Below are 11049 nucleotides of genomic sequence, written 5' to 3'. Positions count from 1 at the left end.
GATCTTACCTCGAAGAGTCATGTTTTCAAAGTTTTATCTAAACGTATGGCTTTTTTAGTTTGCCTATGGATTTGAAAAGTTTGGCAGAGCGGGTAGACATCGATAAATACCTGACATTGTCTTTTTGCTCGGGACTGTCAAGATTTACATTGTCAAAATGCAATCTATTTGCAATCTTTTTGCAAAGTTTATTGATAAGACAAGTGGTGAAACATCGGATGTAAACAAGGTGTAGCATACAGTTTTAAGCGCTGCGCTTGGGGGAAACGTGCTTACATAAAAAAAAAAATAATAATAAAAAAGATCAATTTAGTCATAAAGGTCGACCATATCAATTCTCCTAATAATAAAATGAACTAATGTGTCATAATGTCGATACTCGTCGATACTTTAACAAACTAACTAAACAAATAACCCATTAGAATCCATTATTTACAACACAACACGTTCAATGTTTTGTCTGCAATGAAGGATCTCCCTAATTTGATCTATATGGCTTTGGGAGAACCCGTTGTTTTCTGACATGTTGTTAATGAATTAACCAGGCATTAGCATCTCCAGCTAGCGGCCAATATCTCAACAGACGTATGCATTTGGCTGGTGAAAACCCATCATATTGAAACAAAGACATCAATAATGAGACATTTGACCATACCTTAATGTAGGAGAATTCCTTGGCGTTTTAACCATTCACATATAGAACGTTAACAATCCGTTCTTTGAAGGTTTCATGTGCGACTATTCCCGATTAAACTAATGTTTTCGTGCATATAGATGTTTTTTAACACAATACAATGATTATGGTCGCACCTGCGCAATTGGGTACTTCCGCGTAGACAGGAAACGCGTAATAAGTCACTTGTCTGTCAGCTGGTGTGATGAAAATACAGGACATTTTCAGTCGAACTGTTTCTAAACAATTGAATAAGCAAATAGGGTAATGACATTGTTGACCAGTTTTATTGATTTTTTCATTTAGCATGTGTGCCTGTGTGTAGTACTGATCTTGTGTATGAAGTACAGCAGTTTTAATGTTCAATTTAATTTTAAACAGACCTGCTGAACCAAATTCCATCTTCACACCCCATGTTCTCTGTCTATGCTCAGAAACATCAGATACAGAGAGACCCCTCACACAGGCCTTGACCCTCAGTGACAGGCATTGTGTGTGTGTGTGTCAGAGTGTGTGTCTAATATACAAGGTTGCACAGTTACGTGTGTTGCGTGGTCCTGATTGTGTGTGCTCTCCTCTTTTCAGTTGGAATGTCCCGACACAATCACATTAAACAATTATTCTGATTAGGAGGGAATAATACATTATTAATTTATTTCCCCAGTGTTATTTACTTGTTCATTCTATTTTGATTTCATTATGAATGTTTTATGTATGCTTTTTTTTTTTTTTTTTAAGAAAATGCTTTGATATACAGTACTATTTAATTAATTTAAAAAGTGTATTTGTGTACATTGTAATCTACTTTGCCGTTTATATCTCTATATGTGTAAATTGTACATTACACTTTAATCCAATAAAAAAAGTGTATTTGTAAAAAAAACAAAAACAAGGAAAGTCTAGTTACAAATGGCACAGAGATGCAATTCAAGTCCCGCCCTCCTTAGTTACTGTTGCTATGCCTGACACGCTTTAGCACCCTGCACGTCTATTACATAGGGGGAAAACCTGGACTTTTCAATGAAATGTAATTTACAAAGACATCGTACCACACTGAAAGCTAATATTTTGTCACTAGCAACCTACATCTGCCCTCTGTCAAATACAGTTGGAATTTCATCTCTGAACAAAACCGTTCATGAGTTATTTAAGCAGAAGTTGAATGTGCATTTTGTTTCATTCGACTCTCCTGGCTAGAATGAATGGAACAGGCATGGGGGACGAAAGAAACATACCAAGCTAATACTTCCCACAACTTCAATATTTGACAACATATCATGAATGGTACTTCAAATAGGTGTTATTTTAAATAGATTGCTGATGGGCTATACATCTTGGTGAACGTCTGTTAACAACTTCTTACCATTATCGTGAAGCGTGTATCTCGCGGTTATGGAAATATCATGCAATATGCCATTTTTTATAGTAAGAACAATATGTGTTCCCAATTATATCATGTTTCTATAGTGTAACATGTTATTACACTGTGTCTACGTGGGTTAGGGCACCACACATCCAAATAAGTGCCCTTCATGACCCACAGGCCTTCAGTCTCCACAGGTTAACATGGCAAAACTCGAAAAGCTTGTCAGACCTCCCGTGCCTAGTGACGGGTTGCTAAGCCACGATTGGCCTGTGGCGGTTTTCAGGTGTGGCTTAGCGAAGGGTGAATTATTCTCCTTCAATATTGACACTTCTGTAAAGACATGTAAAATTAGCAGCATCATAGCAACAAGTTTATTAGAAACTTTTTACAAAAGGACCAGTTCAACAAAACACATTCATATAAAGACGGGCACATCTGTTAAGGCATTGAATTAGTCTTATTTACAGCTTGGGTTTCATCAAGCCCATCATTTTCTCCATTTTAATGGCAAGAGTCATGTCCCCCTTGATCCTCAGTTTTCCTGACATGAAGGCCATGGTTGGTTTCATCTTCCCTGTAGAGGGAGAAAAATGTCACATGCCATTATTTTCCAGTTTTCATATTCCAATGTTAAACATATTAAAAGAAATACACAATCACAGTAGCTTGAGGAAAAGGAGACAGGCTCATCCTGACCTGTGCTTGACCTTTAATTTACTAGATAAAATCAATTGATAACCACTTCTCATTTTCAACAAAGACCTGACCAAGAGGTGTCAGCAAAAGTATAAATGAACACAGATAACACCGCTATAACACACAAACAATCAACAACAACTACTACAACACACAACTAAACAATAAACCACACATACAGTACATAAACTATACAATATATCGTACAAATGTTTAGTGTTTGTGGCTTTTCACATGAGAAGCGACACCCACTACTATTCAATTCTTTTTCAATGAGATGCAGGCGGGCAAAGCAGGCGATTTGAGTGCAGTCCCGACTCCCGAGTTGCCACTTGCATGCACAAATCGAGAACACGCCTGCCCGCCTGCCTCCAAGATAAAACATTTTCAGCTTAAGGTGGCGTGCGGGCACTTCAGTTTTGAGTTGTCTTTCAGGCGACTGACAGGCGGGCAGAAGGATGTGAGGCAGGGAACTGGGACCACTTTCCATCTGAAAAGCACCTTCCTTATAAAACGAGGTCAAACAACATTTTTCTCTGCCTCACCTGAGAACATCTTGATGAAGTCTGCGCTGTCCATGCTCATGACGACGTCCGCTTTGACTGGTGGTTCTCCGCTGCCGGCACTTCCTGCGTCAGACTTCAGGTCTATGTACCAAACTCCAGGGTGCTCCCCTAGGGACCAACAGAACTTCAATCCCTGCCCAACTCATCCTTAAAAGACATGCTTAAAACCCTTCAATTCAAGTATATTTTTGCCTTTATTGTGACAGGAAAGTTAGAGATTGACAGGAAGTGAGTGGGACCTATATGAATGGGAACCATATGAGTGGGACCCATATGAATGGGACCCATATGAATGGGAACCATATGAGTGGGAACTATACGAGTGGGACCCATACGAGTGGGACCCATATGAATGGGAACCATACGAGTGGGAACCATATGAATGGGAACCATACGAGTGGGAACCATATGAGTAGAAACCATATGAAAGGGAACCATATGGGGTATGGGCGCTGTAGCCAGATGCGCCCCCGTAAACACTCAACTTTACTCTACAGTAACAAATGTATATTGAGGAAGAAATAAAAACAAAACACACATGTACACACACAGAGAGTAGGGGGGTAAAAGAATACCTGATAGGTCAAATTTGTAAACTCCTTGAGTGCTCTTGACCACATCTGGACTGAGGATTCCCTTGATGACCTTGAAGGTGTCTGCAATAGGACCACTGTCTACAGTGCTGGACTGCCCAGTCTTGAAAGCAGGGCTTGCACCTACAGAGGCAGTTTGGATTCTGTGAGTTCATATCCACACATCCAAAGTTTCTGCCACACTTTTACTTTATCATGAACATTCACAAAATCCACCGCTACAAGTCTATGCCGCATTGGGTAAAATTATCTACTAAATATAAATCACCTTCAAATTTCAAAATCATCCAATGTCACAGATTCAACATATGTAACAGAAAGTCACACAAGATTGATTAAAGGTGCTGTAAGCGATGTTGGGTAACATCACTTCTGTTGACGTTCAAACAAAACAAAGAGCTCGCTTGTCCCTCCCCCCCGCAAAAGAAACTGTCATGAACGCGCATCTCGTCGGTGATTGGCTGTAACAGTTTTATGGTCCAGGCTGTTTTTGTTGCCAATTTTGGAACCAGGGCTGTCCCCATTTTTTTACAGTGTATTCAGGGCACAGGCAGCTAGTGCATGGTGAGGAGATGTTTGCTGTATGTGACAAAATGTTTTAGATCTTTAGAAACCGTGTAACATCGCTTAGAGCACCTTTAATCCTCTTTGGCATTTGAAACAAGTGTCATTATCATACAGTCTCCTTTTCTTACCATGATCCTCCATGTGTTTCACCAGATTCTCAGGCTCCTCATCCAGGAAGAAGTCAGGCAGCAGAGAGTGACCTGGGAAATGTACGGGATATGTGTTATCACCCTTCATCTTCTACCACACTGGGCTGATCTGTATCACAGGCCATTCAAGTTCATAACTGCAGTCTGTTCTCATTCTATGATTCTTGTATCATAGTAAGGATTAGGGCTGCACAATTAATTTATTTTATATTAATGAATGAATGCATTTTTAAACTCCTTGTGCTATAGGTAAGAGATTTCACACAGTGCCTAATCTACAACCAAGCTTATTTACCATCAAAACCAAACCAGACAACACAAAATCACCAACAAAACAGCCTCTGTGCGCAACAAATGGGCTTCACTAGCAAGTGCTTATCATAGTAAGGATTAGGGCTGCACAATCATTTTTCAATAGAAATCGCAATTTTAACTAAGGTAATTAGCTAATCGCAAACTCAGCTTGCAACTCTGTCACAACGGTTAACCTAATCTTGTCACATCTATGATTTTTATATTCATGTCATCCTCCTTGTGTGACAGACAGTGAAGCTCACCAACTAGAAGTCACCAAAATTTGGAGTATTGCACTGAAGCTTGACTTTCAAAAATCACTGTTAGAAAAATGACAATTAGATATTGTCTCCTAATCGTGCAGCCCTAATAAGAATCCTTGTATGCTGTGGTTAACAATATATTGAATATTGTGTGTTGTCCCTGATAACAATAACCTTCCACATTCCATGAGTATACACACATCTCTCCATTATATAAGTTTGATATTCTGGATAACTCTACAGTACTGTATGTGGTTGTAAAGCTTGAATTCTTGCATACAAACCTGGTGCAACAGCATAGATATCAAAGTCCTTGATCCCCTGCTTTTTGAGGATGTCCTCGTCAATGACAAAGTTCCCAGTGTAGTTTGTGGGCTGGTTGAAGATTGCGTAGGCCGCATCAGCCATGATCTCCACCTTCCTGCACTGTTTCCCTATATCAGAACCTCCAAGCATGTCCATAGCAGCAGTCTGGATGGCTTAGAAAAACATACAGCACAGGGGCCAATTAGAATAAAAGACCCCATTTAAAATTGACTGAGATCAGTATAAGATAACAATTATATCAGAGGATAAATAGGTAGTTTTCTCAAAATATATGTTGCGCATATATACAAAATTAGGTTTCATGCTTGACGGTCTCATGTCTGGACACTTTGGGCCCTGTTTTGGCGATCAGAAACTGATGGTCAGAAATGCAAAGTGTATAGACATTAAAAATGTGGCCAGTTCACAATCACTAATTTAATTAGGTGATTTTGTGATCAAACACTGGGCGCAGGGTGCAAAAGGGTTGTTCTTATGTTTCTTAATCAGTCATGGGTGTGTTTAGCGAAAAATTCCTCACTTCAGTGAGTGTAAGATATAAGTCGCGTCGCGCTTTGCACGCTGTGCACGATAGGGCCCTTTGTTTATTTTGAAAAAAGAAACCTTCAAACATTGTGTAAGTGTAACCTGTGCTGTGTTGAACCGTGCGGCTCAGCCCTGCAATTGCCCAGACTCAAACCCTCAAACAGCAGCACCTCAGATCGGGTGTTGAGCGTGCTAGCAATCGAGCTAAAAGCCCAGGCTGCTAGCTCTCACTAGGGAGGGAGGTAAGGTTTACCAACGTACTTACTGCACAGCAACGTACCAGCTGGCTACCGTTACATAAGGGTAAGCTCAACTTTACACAAAGTAGAAAAAGTACCTGTCTTAGGCCATAAGGCATTAACAGCGATGGATCCTCTGAATTCTTCTGCCATTCCAAGCACACACATTGACATTCCATACTTGGCCATTGTGTATGCTAAATGAAATAAAAGCAGAAACATTGTTATTTTCATCCATGCAAAGTTTTTTTGCAAACATATGCATTATTTTGGTTGAATAAACCACTTCACAGCACTGAGTCCTTCTTACCTGTGTGGTTCTTGAACCAGATGGGGTTAAGGTTGAGTGGTGGACTGAGGTTTAGGATATGAGGATTTTTGCTCTTCAGAAGATGTGGGATGCACAATCTTGACCTGATAGAGGCAAAAGAAAAAAGGAGTTGCTTTTGTGTGAGAGCAGGAATGTTGAGCCTCTTTACTCACACAGTTTCAAAACAACTAGTAAGATTTGCAAGAGAGAACTGAAGCAATGAACCAGGCCAATAGGCCATTGTGCAGGATACCACTTAAAAGTGTCCAATGTCGTTTCAGGTTTTTTGCTACTGGGTTCCTGCCTGCAGTTACGGAGTATTTGTATTTTACACAACTGTTGTAAGTACTGTTGTGGTGGCAAACACCATTTTCGAAGAACCATGTCGACTCACAAGGTAATATTACACAATTTAATAATATTGTATTTAATGGCTATTGTACAATTGCATAAATTGGATATTTTAAACAAAACAAATCTCCACATAGCACCTTTAAACAGAACCCCTGGAGCTCTGGTGTTGATCACCTCCACAACCTAGCTCCAGGGTAATTATTTGAAAGTAGGTCTAAAAATGACTGTGTACAAGTGTGTGTGTGTGTGTGTGTGTGTGTGGGCATCCGTGTGTGTGTGTGTGCGCTTGAGAAGCTTGAGAAACAAAAATTGTTCCTGATGGGAGAAAGTAAACCTGTTTTTATGCTCTATCAAGATCAGTAGTGATGGCTAATACATTTGGCAGTAAAAGTGTAGATAATGAAATAACAGTACAGTTTTATATTTGATGATCATAATTTTAGTATGTGTGGTGGCGACACCTGCTGGATAGTACATCTAACTACAACCTAACAGAAACAACAATGCTGTTACTAGCTTGAACAGGGTGACATGCATTCTGCTTTTTAAAATGAGCAAATCTGAAGAGTTAGATATTTTTGATATTACATTATCTTGGTCTGTAATACTTACGTGAGGTAGGTTCCTCTAAGGTTAATGCCCAACATAAGATCTACTTTCTTCATGGATGTCTCCAAAGTACCGGTCAGGTTAATTGCACTGGCATTGTTAACGAGGATGTCAATTCCTGTAGAATCAACCACAGTGAACAAAAGGGGAAGATATGTTTATAGGTGTTTTGGAAAGATTTGTGTAGTGAAACTTAACGAGTATTGTGTTATTAGTGTTGAAAAGTTGACCAGCATGTATTAAGTCAGACGAGATGTGACCTATATTAGCACATTAGCACATATGCATAACCCCTCCCTCCATGCCACAGCCGAACTGTGGCCACACTTATACCTTTTCTTAAAATAGTTATATATATATAGATATATAGACTTTATTCTTGCACTGTTCCACTGTTGGACTTACTCATTTGCACTATCACCATGACACTCACTCACACAGAGCACCTTACCTTACCTTATTATGCACAGAGAATCACAGGCTCAGTCCCTGCCTCAGTCATTGCAAGCGCCTCTTGATTGATTAATCACCACTATGTGGATACTGTTTTTAGAATTGATTTAGATTAAGTGTTAGTATAATTTGTATTTTAGTATATTTAGTATATTCTTTATCTTCTACTGTCCTTATTGCTTAGTTGTGTTTTTATATTATAGATAGATACTTTATTGATCCTCAAGGGGAAATTCAAGTATATTATATACTTTTAATTACTTTTTCTGCTGTTAGTGAATGTGTGTGTGTTGTCTGTATGCTACTGAGACCTTGAATTTCCCCTGGGGATCAATAAAGTATCTATCTATCTATCTATCTAGTGTGAGCTAGTGTGATTTGACTCACCTCCAAATTTCTGCACAGCCTTTTCCACTGCATCATTGAGCTGGGCTTCATCTCGTACATCTACAATACAGGGCAAGGCTTTTCCTCCAGCTGCCTCAACTGTAAGAGAAAAAAAATAGTCATAAATTAATTTGGCCAATCTGGTTAAGATTAGATTAGATTAGATTCAACTTTATTGTCATTGTGCAGAGTACAAGTACAAAGACAACGAAATGCAGTTTGTGTCTAACCAGAAGTGCAAAAAAAGCAGAAAAGTGCAATGTGCCAAGTATAGACAGGTGGTTATCATTTACACCTAGCTAGCACCATGAAAAACTTTTTGTTGATTATTTCAACATAAAAACACCCAATTAATTTTACCTCCCAGCTTGGGGCCACCACACAGTAACTACACATCTTCCAGAGGTTATTATGCTACAACTAAAAACAGGGTTCCCACTCTAAGTCAAATGTAAAATTCCATGACCTTTCCCTGACAAAAGAACTGAATTTCCATGACCCATCATGAATGGTACAATATACTGACCAAAGATTTCAGAGCATTCGCGTAGCCTTCAAGAATCTGACTTTTTTAGAGTTGAAGATTAATAAATGGGCATTGAATAAACAAAGTTGGGCTAACCACAACCACTCAAGCAAGCAATAAAGCTAATAACCAGGCAGATATATACCAATTCTGCAAGGAAATATATTTGTATTAGGCATAATGTATTCTGACAAGTACATTTTAAACTGCTACAACAAAATTCCCTAATATTCCATGACTGCCCCAAATTTGATCAAATTCCCTGACTTCAGACCTTATCAAAATTCCATGATATTCCAGAAATTCCATCACCCGTGGGAACCCTGTAAAAAGCTTGTGCAAAGGCCTTCAATGGCACCAATTGCTTTGGGAGCACAATCTTAATACAACTCAATGAAAACCACAACATCTACAAACTAAACATTCTTGAATTTCCCCTTGGGGATCAATAAAGTATATATCTATCTATCTTCTTCTTTTGTAATATTCAAGGTCATCACTCTGTCAGAGCAAGTCACAGGGGGACATACTCTCTTCCGCTGCTGAATAGATGGTCCCTGGAAGTTTGGGGTGGGCTTGTGCAGTTTTGGCTGCGATGACAACATTGGCACCATCTTTAGCAGCTTTAAGGGCAATGGCCTTCCCGATACCTCGGCTTGCCCCTGTGATGAACAGGGTGCAACCTGCCAGCTTTCTGAAAAAGGACACAACTGCATTGCTTAGTCACTGATCATCATTGAGAATGTTATGGTTTTGCAGAATAGGCAGGGGTGCATAATGCCTACCGGAAAAGCCAATAATCATAAAGATTACCTAGTAGCCCTAGGTTTGTATCTTTGTATCAAAGTCAATAATTCTGAAAACTAATGTAATTTGAACACTATATGACATTGACACTGTAACATTAACTCATTTAGGCTAAATCTATTTGCAAAAATGTATCCCGAAACGTCTAATACACCGTACAATACGGTACAATAGATCAACAACTTAACCTAACCTATAGCTTATTAGACATTCTCTGCCTATAAATTGTTTAACCTAGGAACAACCTCAAGAGATTGAAAATCTGTGTGAAAGGTCAATCATCACTTGCCTCTGTCACGTTGGAGCTATGCTCTTCTGCGTGTCATTATTTGACCCATGGCTACAAATGAAATTAATCACTCACCACTGAATAGATCTAGTTTAGCAAGAAGCTGACATTTACGTTAAATACTACCTTAACGTTACAATAGCTAACAGTAACGTTAGTTAAGATGGCTAACTTATCTGGCTAGCCAAACAGCTGTTTGCTAAATTCAAAAACAATGGCAGAAGTCCATTCTTAGCTCCTACACTTTACTTTGAACAGCACTGACATCATATCTAGCTTGCAATATACAATAAGGTGCATAATAAAAGTTATAAAAGCTGTCAAACTTGATGAAACCTGAATAATCCCTACCGAACTCCACTCGCTAACATTACTTAAGTTAGCTGTCAGCCTAACTAAACTAAACGAGCAAGCATTGCTGACTAAACGTTTTGTAGAATCAAGATTCATAACACAGATGCTGACTAACTTATTTCTCATCTTTTTGGTTCATACCACGTAAGTGTTATTTCATTGCCTAGCTGTTTGGCCTGTTACGTCAAACGTACATTCATTCAGACTGCATGCTAGATGCTAGCCTGTAACAGCTAGCTAGCTATCGAATGATATAAGTTACTAGCTTTGTACAATTTCCACAATTGTCTATATCGCTTGCAAACGATAAGTTAGCTTTCGAAAATAATATCTCACCCTGTATTTTGCAACATTGTGTTGGATCTTCTCTGCAAAAAGTCACAGGGAGCAGGGGCTGGTGAGAACGCAGTGACTGTGATATAATAAATGACAGCGGTGTCCTTTAGCCTACAAAGACCCGCTGAGACCGAGCCAGAGAATGTCTAAAAGGAAGTAGACGGGCTCTGACTCAGCCCACGAGCCGAGTTTGTTGTGTTTCAGGAAGCTCATTGCTGCCCCCTTAAGTCATGTTACGGTTACGCCAATATTTCTATTCCAATATTTCTATCTATCTTTATGTAACAAATATCTGTTAATTTGTACACTCGTACCTAGGCCTAGTAGGTAACGTTAGCTAATTTTCTTACTTGGACAGAAACATAT

The 11049-nt window shown here is 39.1% G+C and overlaps 1 protein-coding gene across 1 annotated transcript; it reads right to left on the bottom strand.

Moving 5' to 3' along the window:
- Nucleotides 1–2382: 2382 nt before the first annotated feature.
- hsdl2 (hydroxysteroid dehydrogenase like 2) lies at nt 2383–10838 on the bottom strand. The gene is made up of 11 exons (XM_042059972.1): nt 10684–10838; nt 9428–9591; nt 8372–8470; nt 7535–7649; nt 6569–6672; nt 6357–6455; nt 5452–5646; nt 4590–4661; nt 3877–4017; nt 3281–3409; nt 2383–2613 (listed from the first exon to the last, which is right to left on the bottom strand). The coding sequence occupies exons 1-11, from the start codon at nt 10698–10700 to the stop codon at nt 2501–2503; spliced, it is 1248 nt and encodes a 415-aa protein (XP_041915906.1). The 5' UTR covers nt 10701–10838; the 3' UTR covers nt 2383–2500.
- Between the last annotated feature and the right edge of the window lie 211 nt (nt 10839–11049).

This window comes from Alosa sapidissima, chromosome 13 (assembly GCF_018492685.1).
Source record: "Alosa sapidissima isolate fAloSap1 chromosome 13, fAloSap1.pri, whole genome shotgun sequence".
Lineage (NCBI taxonomy): Eukaryota > Metazoa > Chordata > Actinopteri > Clupeiformes > Clupeidae > Alosa > Alosa sapidissima.
Note: the sequence above shows the minus strand (reverse complement) of the source record. Positions and strands in the feature narration are given on the sequence as shown.